Below are 14267 nucleotides of genomic sequence, written 5' to 3' on the forward strand. Positions count from 1 at the left end.
CCAAGGTTAGGAGGCAGAGGGTTGGCCCAGGAGTGGGGTTTAGAAGCCAGCATGGACAGAATGGGAGTAGGAGCAATTCCAAGGGCAGGGACTAAGAGAGGCCTGTGCCTTCAAGTCCAGTGGAGAAGACCAAGTGAAGGGCCTAAGTATGATCCCAGTGGGCCACCTCCGAATGGAATAACCCGGGCAAGTCTTCCAACTCCTCTAATACTTGGCTTGCTTATCTGTAAATGGTGACAGAGAGGTCCAACCTCCCCCGCCCTCCCCCACCAGCTTGCTCTGAGGAAGGAAGATTAGGGTCTGGCTAAATGGTAGGAAGGAAGACAGTGCAGTGGGTTTGGGTGAGAGCATCTCGGGGGAGGGCACAACATGAACAAAGGCAGGGCGGCAGGAAAGTGGCCACCCTGTAGTGAGGACCCAGGACAGAGAGGACAAGAAAGCTGGGAGAGTAAAGCCTCATGCAAATGGAATGGATTTCAATGTAGGGTTTGTGCTAGGAATGGTGGGAGGCACAGCTGGGCTCACACTGGGAGATACCGAGAGGGGAAGGGTCAGTGGAAAAGGCCTCCAAGCCCCTTCCCTCTCTCGGGGGCAGGACTGCGAAAGGGGACAGCCTGAGCCTATGACCCTCCTGGACAGGGACGTGACCAGGCATTCGGCTCTGTGTGGCTGGCAGTACCCCACACCGGGGAGGTGGGCTGGCCAGTGGATGGTGAAGACAGCGAGCGGGGACGATTGCATTGCACCTAGTGATTACACCCGGGTGAAATCTCTCAGGCGCATTATCACATCTGGAGAGAAGAGCCGGGTTTTTAATAGACGGACAGGAGGCTTCTACTTAAGGTTATTATAAAGAGGGAGAACTCAGCCCCTCCCAGCTTCCAGCCAGCACCACAAAGTTGCAAAGTAATTAAAGGCTGCTAAGGAATCAGAGAAATTATAATAATTCCATCACCCGAGACCTCTCTCCCTCTTTCTCTTTCTCTCATTTTCTGGTAGAAAACAAGGTGGGTCAGGCAGCCTGCGAACGCATCACAACAGGCTTACTGTGTGGGGCCTCAATGTTATGGGGGGCTGCCAGGCCTGTCCCCAAGCCATTTTGACAATATCCGAACTTGTTACGGTAAGTAGAGGGGCTGAGATGAAAATCACAGAGCAATTTCCGAGAAGAGGAAAGGCAGGACCGCGTGTGGTCGGTCCACACCCTCAAGTGGGCTTTTCATCGAGAAGGCAGACTGCCAGGCCACGGCTCCTGGGGTGTGGGGTGCTATGGGAGTCCGGGAGGCAGCACCCGCTGGGCCCCCAGCCCAGCTCTGGACATGCACCTCGGAGAACAGCGCTGCACCTCCTCCCAGGGATGCGCTCAGTCTCACCACGGGTCTGCAACCCGTCTCCCTGAGCATCTTCCCTGGTTACGTTAGGTCTTCAGTGATTTGCCACTGATTTACCAGGTGGCCTTGGGCAAATCTTTGACCCTCTCTGGCTTTGTTGATCTCTGCAGAATGCGTGGTGGGATGGAGTCACCTCGACGGTCCTTCTGGTGCTGGTTTCGAGGAGTCTGCTTGAAATGCTCTCTGCCTATTACTAGTTATTTCTAGGTGACTCTGTTTCCATTGTTTCCTTGTCACATCTTTGTTTCATGTTTTCCTCATGTTTCCTGTCTCTCACTGGACTGTAAGTTTCTTGTCCACTAACACCCCAATATCAACCAATCAGCCCACAGCAACGGAGCCTACCTGTCGAGATCCTTGGCCTCCCAAGCAACTTTCCTGAAGTTCTCTGGGAGCTTTTCAAACAACAGGAATGCCGATCAGCTACCCTGTGGATGTGCTGCTTCATACACATTGAACTCTCACAACAACCTCAATGTATCCCTATTTTATAGATGAAGAAACAGAGGCTCCGGGAGGCTAAACCCCTTGTTCATGGCCTCCCAGTGTGGAGCGAGAGCCCATGTGTGCCTGCCTCCATCACAGTGTTGCAGTAGGGACCAGGGTCCCTGTGTCACAGATGGGGCTCAGGTTCTCACGATGCAGTGAAGCCACGGTTGCTCCTGTATGCACAAGGGACCTTCTTCAACCCTCTGTTTCCTAAACCTGTTCTCCCACCCAAGGTCTAAGGAAACCTCACTGCCTGGAGGAAAAGGGGTGCAGGCAGGAGTTTTACACCCTTCCTCCAACAGGGCCCCACCACGGGGGAGAGGAGAACAGTAAAGAGAAAGGGAGATGAAAGACGCCAGATGGACTCCGGCGCACGAGGCTGACAGCCCAGCAATGCTGCGGGAACATCTCCAGCAGGCAGCTATCATCTCCTTCCATTTAGAGGTTCTTTATTTAAAGGGCGGGGGGCACAATAAAAGGTATCCCGGCACGTGCCAGAGAATCCCTAATGCACACGAGCTGGGCTCCACACACAGTCCCCTGCTTCGTATTCATGGCAGAGGGTCCTGCAGTCATTGCAATGGAATTATATGGGCCCCCAAAGACTCCCAGAGAGAATCGGTGAGGAAACCGACGTTAATTAAAAACATTATTACCATTCAGACAAAATAATAATTTCAATCACATCTGGGCTCCTTCCGTCTCCTGCTGCCACACTGTCCTCTTTCCTCGTGTTGAGGGGGGTGGTGGGTGCCCACAGCCCTGGCCACGCCCCACGGGCATGGAAGGAGCTGCCACAGGGATCTCGGGGGATGGGGGGTCCTGGGTTTCACTCCACAGGGCGGAGGAGGGAGCAACGAGCTTCGGACTGTGTGGCTAGGCTGAGCTCTCTGGGCCTGGGTTTTGTGGGACTCCATTTACTCCCTCCCGGGCACCCAAGACCAACGAGGAGGTGGCAGAAAGATGTTGACTCTTCCCTGCGGGCAGGCTGAGCAGCCTGGCATTTAGCCATGTGTGGGTCTCTGACTTCTTACGAAAATGTGTTGCATGCACATTTGGGGACTGAAATCTTGGAGGCTACCTCTGGGCGCACACTAACCCTGCAGGTCACACGGAAGGGGCATCGCTATGACCATGGCTGGGTCCTGACCATTGAGGATGGTCCTCACTGCAGACAGTGGGCAGTGGGCTCTGAGTGAAGCTTCTCCACTGAACCCCCATAGCCTGTGCATGGGGCTGTGTGACAGCATCCAGCCTTGGATGGGAGGAAGCCTGTGCTTGGAGCCCAGAGTCCCCAGCTCGTCTCCCTGGGCAACATTTGGCAAACCACAGCAGGTCATGGCAAAGTTGCAAAAAGACCCATGCAAAGATGCTGAAAAATGAGAGAGAGAAAGACTATGGCTCTAGTTGCAAGCATATCTGATGCCAGGGGACTTAGGGAAAGCAGTCACCTTGTATTGGCCTCAATTTCTCTCATCTTGAAAATGGGAAGAATAACTTTCCCCTGACTTACAGAGTTGTCATGAGGACAAATGAAAGACAGTGAAAACACTAGGACATAGAGAAGACATTACTTAAATAAGTGTACACACACACCCCACCACCTCAAGACTGTAGAAATAGGCAGCCCTATTGCTTTGCCCATATGCATATCTTCACTGCTACAAGCCCAAAGCTCGTTGTCCTTGCTGATGCAGGCTGAGACACCCACCTGCTGGGAGAAAGGAGGGGTTCCAGGTATCCGTCACGGTGCTGATAGCAGGGGGAGACCAGAAAAGGCACAGGCACTGGCTGCTCACCGAGGGACAGAGAGACATGGCCCAGGGTTGCCACCTGGCTAGAACAAACTACTCTGACTCTGGCCAGCAGGATCCAGAGCCCCTGAAATGATTTATTGGCCTCCCTCTCCCAGATCAATAGGTGGGTGGTTATAGATGCAGAGGGGGCCCCTGGGCACCATGGCCCCAAGATATAAATTAATATGGCCTGTCAAGGGTCTGCCTCTCCTGGCGTGGGAGATGACACTCTCATGAGCAGAGCTGACACCTCAGGGGGGACGGCAGGCACAAGCCAGTGGAAGTCCCCCTCACCCCCCATCTCTCTCTGCAACCTGGGGATGCAGTTTATAAATCTTTCAGCATCTGATGGGCACTCCTTGAGGAGGGCAGCTGGGGGCACCGCTGTAGGGCCCAGTGGGTGCTAGTAAGTTTGGCAAGTCCACCTCCTCAGGCTCTGGGCCACTCCAGGCTCCCCACATGCCCACGGCACATGGGATGGCATGGCTGAGAGTCAGGAATTGGCAGGCAACAGAGGGCATCAGTGAGCACCAGCGACGAGCTCTTTGCATAAATGCTCCTGCTGTCCTTCCAGCCACACAAGAGGCACAGGAAGCAGCAGGGCTCTGCCCATTCGTGCAGTTCACGTCCAAGGGACAGGTCCTAGACTGGGTGCTGAGGACGCACAGGTGACCAAGCTCTGTTCCTGTTCTGTCTGACGGGAGAGACGGACATACAAACAACAACTACAACCATGAGCATTTATTGGGCATTTACACTGGGCACTATGCTAAGTACTTCTCTTACATGGTCCCATACACTTTAATCCTCACAACAATTTTGCAAGGCAATATAATTATTTCCATTTTGCAGGTAGAATTGAAGCTACCTGCCAGAGAACCCATAACCAGACTTGTCTCTGAATCCAGGCTCCATCCTTGCCTAGCTTTGGGCAACTTATATAACCTCTCTACTTCCCCGTCCACATCTGTAGAATGCGAACATGAGTGGCTACCCCATGAGGTGAGGACTCAGTGAGCTCCCACACTGGAAGTATGGCATTGGGCACATAGGAAGCTCTGAATTACAACAAAACATCAAATTATTATTATCATTAGAGAAATGAATTATTTACTTTGTTTCATTGACAAAAGATTGACAGGAATACTCTTCTCCCTGTTTTCCCATCTCTAGTAAGGATATACAAGGAGTAGCTTTCATTTGTCTTTATTAAGTGACATGGAGAGATGGTGTGGCCTAGTGGGACCCAGCGCCAGGAACCCTGGGTTCTGGCTCCGACCCTGTCCCCAGCCAGCTTTGAGGCTCAGGCAAGGACTCTCAGGTCCCAGCACCACCCGTCCCCACTTCTAGCCTCATCCCCACCTTACAGCTGGTCACCCGAAGCCAGGGGTGACAAAGATCTATGCAGAACCTGTCCATCACAGAAACTGGGGAGGGACCCAGAGGGCCCAGGCCCACTTCCAGCCTGGCTTTGTTTCTACAAGGTAACAGCAGGCACCTGTAAGGGACACACACAACTATACAGTCACTGTCTCGCCTCAGCAAGATCTCTGGTCAGGAGTTAGAGCTCATGTCCCTCTTTGGGAAATTCCAATATATGAAAAGAAGCTAAAGGATCACAGAAAGTACTGATATTCAGAGACAACATAATCTGCTTCTCTGACTAACAAACTCCTACTCATCCTCTAAGGTCCGAAACAAATAGCCCCCATACATAGACCAGGTCATTCCTTCCACAGTCCCCTCCATGGGTCTATGCCTTCCACCCTACTTTGCACATTCTAAGCTACCATAGCATTTAATACATTTAGACATAGTTAGACACCTACTTACTTGTTTTTCTCTCTGTAAAATTACCTTCCCTGAGCACAAAGACCCTGGTCTCAATCACCAGTAGTTTATGGTGACTGAGTGTGGCTCAATTCTGTAGTTTATGGTATGGCTAAAATGTATTATGAGCCACAAACTGGGCTAAGGGCTTTTCCTACCTGCTCACAATAACCCCACAAGGCAAATATTGTTGCCCATCTTATAGACAAGAAAACTGAGCTCCATAAAGGTTAGATTCCTTCCAAAGTTGTACAGCTGGCAAACAGCAGAGTCTGTTTTTTCTACCCTGTACATCCAAGCCAGCTGAAAACCCCTGGGCCCTGCTCCATAGCTGCTCAACAAATGTTTGTGTTCATTTCAAACGATTTGAGTGGATCAAAGCACAGCGGATCAGATTTGGGCTTTGAAGGATAGGCAGAATAGAGTTAGGCTGAGAGAAGAAAGAAAACACTCCAGTACTAGTTAGAACAGTACAAAGTGTGTTTTAGAAGAAAAGGGAGAGACACAGACACACGCTCAGAGGCACTGGATCAGCCCCTTGGCTGACAGGAGGTTTCGTGTGGAGGAATACCAGAAGATAAGTTGAGAAAGGTAGGTTGAGGCCAGATGGATAAAAGCCTCCACTGCCCAGCTAAGGAGGCTGAACTTCTCAGAACTTCAATGACATGGCCATCCCTGACACTTCAGAGGCCCTCCTTGACCCGAGGAGCCACCTGGCATCATCTGGCTTCTAACCTCATGCCATCCTCCTGCCCAAACACCCAGGCCCAAGGGTCACCTCCCCAGGGCACAGCTGGAGGGCTGAGGGGCGGGGCCGGGAGGAGGGAGACAGGGGGTGGGGCAGCGCTGAAGGTCAGCGAGGTGGGCACGCACCCCTAACAGAGGTGCTGGAGCAGCGTCGCTGGGCACAGACACAGGCAAATACGTCTGAGCAAATTGGAACGCCGTAAAAGTCTATTACAGCAAATCAAACAGCAGTCAGCATGACAGCCATTAGCCTGAAATGAATACACAGGGGCTTAATGAGGTCTGTCAAGGCTGGCTTGGTGAATTAAGTTGCCAATTCTAGCAGGATTTCCCTTTTCTTTACGGACTTGAAAGCATCCACGCTGCCTCGTTAGGGCTTCGACAAGTGAATTGCAGGGCCTTTCACCCTGGTAAAATGGATAATTACATGTAGAACAGCTTAGTGAGGGGAGAGGGGTGGGCAGGAGGGGCACCAAGAACAAACAAACCAAAACACACCTGCCCGGCTTAGGCAGAGGCTTTCAGAGGGAGAGGGGGCAGGGCTGGGTGGGCAGGGGGCGGGTGAGCTTCTCCCAGGAAAGGGGCAGTGCCTGGTCTTGACCCGCCTCCCATCTGCTCCTATTCCAGGCCTGAGGACGTGGGTCCCCATGGGTGATGTCTCTAGGCAGCTGTTGACAGGCTGAAAGTTCTCCTCAAAGATGGGTTACCCCAGCACCTCTCAGAAACCCTCTGATGGGGAGGGCCACAGATATCATCCTCCAGGGCTTGCTGCTACCATGGAGTTAAAAATGCAGCTTCCTGGGCCAGCTGTCCCCCAAATACTGATTCAGAATTGCAGGGGCGGACTTCCCTGGTGGCGCAGTGGTTAAGAATCCGCCTGCCAATGCAGGGGACACGGGTTTGAGCCCTGCTCTGGGAAGATCCCACATGCCGCAGAGCAACTAAGCCATGCACCACAACTACTGAGCCTGCGCTCTAGAGCCCGCGAGCCATAACTACTGAGCCCGTGTGCCACAAATACTGAAGCCCGTGTGCCTAGAGCCTGTGCTCCGCAACAAGAGAAGCCATCACAATGAGAGGCCCGCGCACCGCAACGAAGAGTAGCACCCGCTCGCGGCATCTAGAGAAAGCCTGTGCGCAGCAACGAAGACCCAACACAGCCAAATTAATTAATTAATTAATTAATTAAAAAAAAAAAAAAGAATTGCAGGGGCCCAGGAATATGCCTCCTAACAGTCCCCCAGGAAATTCTGATGGGGTATGTTTGGGAGCCTCTGATTCATCACCTCTCCGGCACTCAGTACTAGATGGCTTCTGAAACACGGTGTTCTCCTGCTTCTGCTTGTATAACTTGAGGGATGGGGAGCTCAGTACATCCTCAGCAGGGCAGGGGAGTAGATTGTGGGGTGGGTCTCATTAGAAAGTTCTTCCATATGTAAACCTAGATTTACCTCCCTGTAACTTGTTCCCCACGCCTATCCCTGGGTTTTGGACACAACAGACCCAAACATTATCAGGGCCCCTAGGGCTGGGGGGAGTGGAGGTTGGGAAGGTTAGGGATGGTGTGCAGGCGGCTAGGACGACCAAAAGAGGAGCTGAGTGGATGGAGGCAGCCACTGGAAGTCTTTGTCAGCCCTCAAGGAATAATGAAGTACTGGAGGATAAGAAAGGAGCCACTCCCGCTGGGATTCCTCCTCAGATCACAGCATGTCAGTCCTGGAAGGGGCCTGGCCCAACTCCCCAGTTTAACAGCTGTTGGAGTTGAAGCCAGCAGAGGGGCAGTGACAGGTCTAAAGTCTCACCCAGCCAGTTGCTGGCACAATCAGGACTAGAACCCAGATGTCTTGACCTCCAGTCTCCCTCTTCCCACCATACAACACAGGAGCTCCGCTGCTCACCTTGGCGAGCTTCTCGTGGAAACCCACCTCCTTCTGGAAGCCTGTTGAGATTTCTCTGATCACTCTGGCAACCCCTCAAGACTGATGCCTCACAGGGTCTGCAGTGCCCCCTGTCTCCCTCGTTTGCATTCTCATCCTATTCACATCCATAGGGCCTCTTTCACTGAATTGTGCTTCTCAAGGGCGAGGGCCTGGGGTTTCCAGGGTGACTTCAATGTAAGCAGGAGACCCCTGCCTGAATTCTGGGCCAGGAACAGCAGACTCTTCCCTGGTACTCCAGCTGGGGCTTGAGCCAGGCAGCTAAGCTCTAGCTCAGGTGACCACCCCAGGCCAGGGCTGGTCAGCGCCAAGCCACCTCGGGTCAGGAGGGGCCAGGCCTCCATCCAGCTGACACCACATCCCCACTGGCCACACGGAGCAGCCCTGAGCAGGGCATCGAGTATCAGGCCACCGAAGTGACCCGATAGGGAGGTTTACATGCAAGCGAGTAAACCACACAGGCCTTCTTCCAAGGACTGTGTGTCCTTCCAGCCGGCCCCTCTTGGCCTACCCTCTCCTCATCAGATGGGCAGGAGGCAGGCCATTTTATCCTACCTGTCCTCTGTTTTTATTAGATAAGGAGGACCATGGCCCAGAGAGGTTAAGTGACATGCCCAAATGGACCCGGCAATCTGGGAGCAGAGCAGGGGCTAGGCCTGGGGTCTCTGGCCTCTGGTTCTGGCTCCCCTCATTATATATTCCTCTGGCCTCCCAGGTCTCTGTGCAGTGAGAGCCTGGCACAGCGCCAAGCCCACAGCAGACACTCAATAAATATTTGTTAAATAAATGAATGACTGAAGAGGCTCTCTCCTTGGAGGCAGAGGCCTTTGGAGAATCCTGGGGGATTCCAACAGGGTGGCGTTGGAGGTCACATCTTCTCCTGGCAAGGGAGAGAGGAAAAGGTTGGCCCTGGCCCAAGGGCTGGGGAGCAGGGATGCGACCCCTCATCCCCTTGCTATTGCTGCTGTTTGCTGCCCCCCGTGAGGGAAGGCACAGGGCAGCCATGCCTGCCAGGATGGCAGCTGAGCAATGGGTCCAAGGCTCATTAACTCCGAGCTGTGCCCTTGGTTTCTGAGCCCGGGCCTGGAGTGCAGGCTGGCACGTAGAGACCCTTAATTAAATTAGGGAGACTTCCAAATGAGTGGGGGCCCGGAGCCAAGCTGCAGTCCTGGGCACACCGGCCACAGCTCAGGGCACCGTGTCCCCATGCTTGGGACTGCAGGCTCTCTCTCCCTATGTCCCACCCCATCAGGGGAAGGGCATGAGTACCTCTGGTGTGTCCCACCTGCACATCTGTCCTATTTCACTCTGTCTGGCACAAGCACAGGACCCTCGGCTCACAGCTGAGTAAGGGGGGCCAGTAACCGGAACTTAGAGGCATGAGATCAGGTTTCTTTATCTATCCCTGAGGAATCTGAAGCTGCCCTGGGAGTCAGGAGGCACAACGTCAAAGCTGTGTGACCTTGGGCAAGTCACTCTCCCACAATGAGCCTCACTTTTCTCATCTCTAAACTGAACAGATATTTTCTAAAGCTCTTTCAGTTTCCTGATCCAATGACCTATAACATAAAGGGGCTAGCACTCCAATGCCATGATGCCAGGCTGCCTCTCTCCAGTGGACTGATCTCCCATCATTCCCATCCCAAACCTTTACTGCTGCCGCCCAACCCAGAGCCCCGAGGGCAGGCCTGAGGGACACCCAGTTAGAAGCTCTTTACCCTCCACCTTCAAGGTCTTTGAATCGATGTCAGGCCAGAAGACTGCCATCAGCCACCGGGGAGAGGGACAGTAAGCAATGAGAACCCTGGGGCCATCAGGAGCCAGCAGCCAGCTTATTAACGAACTGTTTGTAATGCAATAATTTGCACTTTTCAATTACCAGCAATGGCTTGGTTTTACCCACACGCACTCATGAAAATACACTGAGTACACAGACAACCCAAAGCAGCCGAAAGCCGGCAAGACAGCACAGGGTTCAAGAAAGAAAGCCCGTTCCAGGTACTGCATGCACCTTGCATCCTGGGGGACCTGTTCTAGCCAAAGCTGGGAGGCCTGGGGTTAGGCCTGCCAGCCTACCTGCCCAAGGCCCGCACCGGCTGTAAATGGAAAAAAGGTGCAACCTGCCCCTCCCAACCTCCGTCCTGTCCCTGACTCCGGCTGGAGTTGGGAGGGCTCATCCAAGGCAGGCCCTCTCTCAGGCACAAGGCTCCCACCAAACAGCTCTCCCCAACCAACAGACAGGCCCCCTCAGAGGCGCCGGCTCAGTCACCAACCTGACCAGAGCTGGTGCCTGGGCTGAGGTGTGGGCAGGAGAGGAGGAGCTGGAACTGCCCTTTTCCCAGCATCAGCCTCCTCCCAGGTGGCCCCAGAGCAGCAGGCCCCCAATGTCCCTCAAGTGTGACCCTGGGGGCCCCTACCTCAGGGATGCGGACACTGTAGGGCTGATTATGAAACGTGGGCGCGTTGTCATTCACGTCCCCGACCTGGATGTTCACCTTCCGCGTGATCACCTGGCAAGACAAGAGTGGGGAGCTAGCATCGGCATCAGCCTCCAGCCTCTTTCTACCCAAGGGCTCAGGAACCCCGCCTCCCAGGGAAGCAGGGGCCTTAGGGGACACTCACCCCCTGGTGGTCGCTGACAGAGAACTCCACCGTAAACTCCGACTTGGTCTGAAAGAAAACAGAGGGAGGGAGGAGGTCAGAGTTAGAGAGGAGAGCTGAGGCCCTGAGTCCGGAGCCCTGCTTGGTGGTGGAGACCCTCCAGCATTGCCCCAGGAGCTGGTCTGGGACTGGATATCTGAAGGCTTCCCTAAAGAATACGCATTGCCTTCTGGGTTGGGGAAGTAGGTTCAGAATATGGATCCTTCCTATAAAAGAGCAGTAGATTAGAAATCAGGAATCTTGTTCTAATCTGGGCTCTGTCGCTAAATTGCTGTGTGATCTTGAGCAAATCACCTCTGGGGCCACTTCAATGTGAGGAGAAAGCAGGGGGTGGGGTTCTGTTCAAACTCTTACCTTAATCTGCTAAGGGCTACCGCCATCAATTCCTGTGTCTCGGGAAAACGTCCTTTGGGGGAACATTTGTTGGGGGGTGTAGATGTGCACACTCCGTGGAGCCGCTATTCTACAGGGGAGGAACCCGAGGTCACTGTCCCTCTTGCCTATCCAGCGTTGCCCCTTACTTGGAGACACCCCAAACCACCCTATTCTAACCCCAAGTCCAGACATCAGCACTGGCCTTGGAAGAGGGACACCATTCAGGCAGGAAGATGCTGCTTCAGGTCAGAAGACGACGAGCCATCCTCCCCCAGTGTGTGCTTCTGCCTCCCTAGGGAAGGCCAGGGGCAGAGGTCACGGCGGGTCATACCTCTCTGTCCAGTGGCTGGCGGAGCCACACCACGCCCGTGTCAGGCTCCACGGCAAAGAAGCGGGAGGCCTCCTCCCCAGACACGCCGAACACCAGGGGGTCGTTGTCCATGTCTTGGGCCAGCAACTGGGTCACAGAGGAACCTGAAGTACCCGCAGGAGAGAGCAGAGGGCAAAGACGGGAGGTTAGTCCATTCTTCAGTGCCTTACTCAGGTGGCGGAGTCCCTGTGGGGAGCAGCCGCCCAACAGACCACCAGCAGGTCACCGACTACCGCAAGACCCCTGTGCATCTTTGGCTCTGTCCCGGGCTCCCTGCCTCCACCCTGGCCACTGGTCACAGTGTGTAACAGGGAACTGTCATTCACCACGTTCTGTGACTTCTGCCTGTCCTCTTTCCTTAATTTAGAGAAGGAGTCCTCCAAGTGGCTCAGATGAGTGCAAGCTCCCAACCCTTCAATTCTTACATTCCAAGATGGGCACACTACTTAGCCCTAGCCACTCGGAGCACTCCATCTCCCTGGTCACAGTGATTGGTTCAGGGATGAGCATGTGACCCAAACTAGCCAATCAAAGCCAACCCTGGGACTTCTGCTGGTACAACTGGGAAAGAGTCGCTCTCCTTCCACTGGGGTTGCTAAATTGGTCCTGCTGGCAGCCATCTTTGGCACCAGAGGAAGAGTCTGCCTGAGGACGAGGCCAACAAGGAGGAAAACAGAGCCAAATGGTACATGGAGAGAGATTCCTGACGGTTTGAGGGTCTGCAGCCAACTATACCTGAGATTAGCAATTAGCTCCACCCTCTGGACTGCTCAGCTGTATGAGCTAATAAATCACCCCCTCATTTTTTTTTTTCCGGTTTTGCCTAAGTAAGTTGAGTTGGATTTCTGTCTTTTGCAAATGGAAGCAATATTTTCTTTTTTCTTTTTTTTCCTGGTACAATAATGTTCATGGAAGCTTTATTCATAATAGCCTAAAACTGGAAACCAAAAAAAAAAAAAAAAGTGTCCATGAACAGTCAGATTTTTTTTTTTTAGGCAGATAGATTTAAAAACAGCAAACAAACAAACCTGTGGTACATTCAATATATTTAAATCTCACAACAAAAAAGAAAAAGTACAAAGCAATATTTTCTAATTCAGAAAATTTTACAAAACCTGGCATTCATTCAACAGTGATTAGGTGCTGGCCTTATGGTAACCACTAGAGTACACAGAGGTTAGGAAGATTTGGAGCACCCTCAGGGAACTCCAGTCTAGAACTGGGTGACAAAGTCTAGCTCCTGTCCTCAATCAGAGGACTATGGTATTGCCTTCACCAAGAAACAAAGCCCTGGCCAGAGGCCACCCTGGGCATCAGGATGCCTGGCCTACAGCCCTGCCTAAGAAGTCCTAGAGTAGGTCATCTTCTCCTGGGGTTCACAGCACCCCTCACAAGGTAGGCTTCAGGTAGGGTGATCAACCATCCTGGTTTGTCTAGGACTGAGGCATTTCCCAGGATATGTGCTAAAACCAGGACATCCCAGACAACTGGATCAGCTGGTCACCTTAGCTTCAAGAGGTCCCTAAACTGCCAGGAACTGTGCAAAATGTTCTGAGTGTACAGTGTGTCATTTTCTGCAGAGAGGGTCTATAGTCTCCATCTGATTCTCAAGGAGTAGTTAGGTTAGAACCATGGCCTTTGGCAAATCCCTTCTTTTAAAGCCTCAATTTACCTTATAAAATGAGACAGACACTCTTTCTTTTCCACATACTGACTCTCATATTTACTGAATAGCTCTGATGATCTATTAATAGCTAAGGAAGGAAGGATTCTAAACTCTGGGAATTTTATCTAGAAGAGAATGTCGATGAGCTTTTCTAAGTCAACTTTTAAAAGACAATTCTAACATGACAATGAGAGCTAACATTTTGGAGCACTAACCACATTTCAGATACTGGGCTAAAGGATTTCTGTGTACTACCTAATTCAATTCTTCCTGTTATTCTCCCCACTTGTGGGGAGGTAAGGTAACAAAGTGATTAAGTAATTTACCATGTCCACACAATTAGCAAAGGGCAGAGCTGGACTTCAAAGCCCAGGCATTCTGGCCCAGTGCCCACATTTGTTTCCGCAGCCTTACAAATCTCAACACTTGATATGTGAACTCAAGATTCAGGACTTCTATGGACATGACCCTATCAGGCCCTAAGTGGAAGCCCAACACTTAGAAAAGGAAGATACTGGGCAATTATTAGGCTCTTTTGATATGCCAGACATGGTGCTAGCCCATTCACATGGGTTCTCTCATTAAATCCTCTCAGCAACTCTGTTTGGTAGCCATTATTCTACCCATTATACAGATTAGGAAGTTGAGGCTCAGAAAGGCAAAGTAGCCTCTCCAAGGTCACACAGCAGAGTAGGACATGGCAGCATCCATGGTGATGAGAGGAGGTGAGAAGCAGGAGAAGGAGGAGTGAAATCATGGAACAGAGACCTTTTGGGGAGCCCAACCTTCCCATTTTAAAGATGGAGAAACTGAAGACATTTAGTAATTTGCCCAAAGTACAGTGGTGAGCAACAGCGTCAGGACTCAAACACAAGTTTCGAGACTCCCAGTACAGTGCTCTTTCCTAGATGAGGAAGGAGGAGGTACGTGAAGTCATAGATAAACCAAGCACATCTTCTCAAAGCATCTGTGTCGCTCAGTGACATGCAACCATTTTATTCTAAA

At 52.2% G+C, this 14267-nt stretch overlaps 1 protein-coding gene across 1 annotated transcript in view; it reads right to left on the reverse strand.

Moving 5' to 3' along the window:
• The window catches only part of LOC130706713 (cadherin-23-like), a 210677-nt gene that overhangs the window by 96084 nt on the left and 100326 nt on the right, over positions 1-14267 (reverse strand). Inside the window, exons 4-6 of the mRNA XM_057539416.1 lie at positions 11558-11700; positions 10813-10860; positions 10608-10700 (exon numbers count right to left, since the gene is read on the reverse strand). Of these exons, the coding sequence (XP_057395399.1) occupies positions 10608-10700; positions 10813-10860; positions 11558-11700 (284 nt within the window). The remainder of the gene's footprint in view (positions 1-10607; positions 10701-10812; positions 10861-11557; positions 11701-14267) is intronic.

Source organism: Balaenoptera acutorostrata, unplaced genomic scaffold (assembly GCF_949987535.1).
Source record: "Balaenoptera acutorostrata unplaced genomic scaffold, mBalAcu1.1 scaffold_320, whole genome shotgun sequence".
Classification (NCBI taxonomy): Eukaryota; Metazoa; Chordata; class Mammalia; order Artiodactyla; family Balaenopteridae; genus Balaenoptera; species Balaenoptera acutorostrata.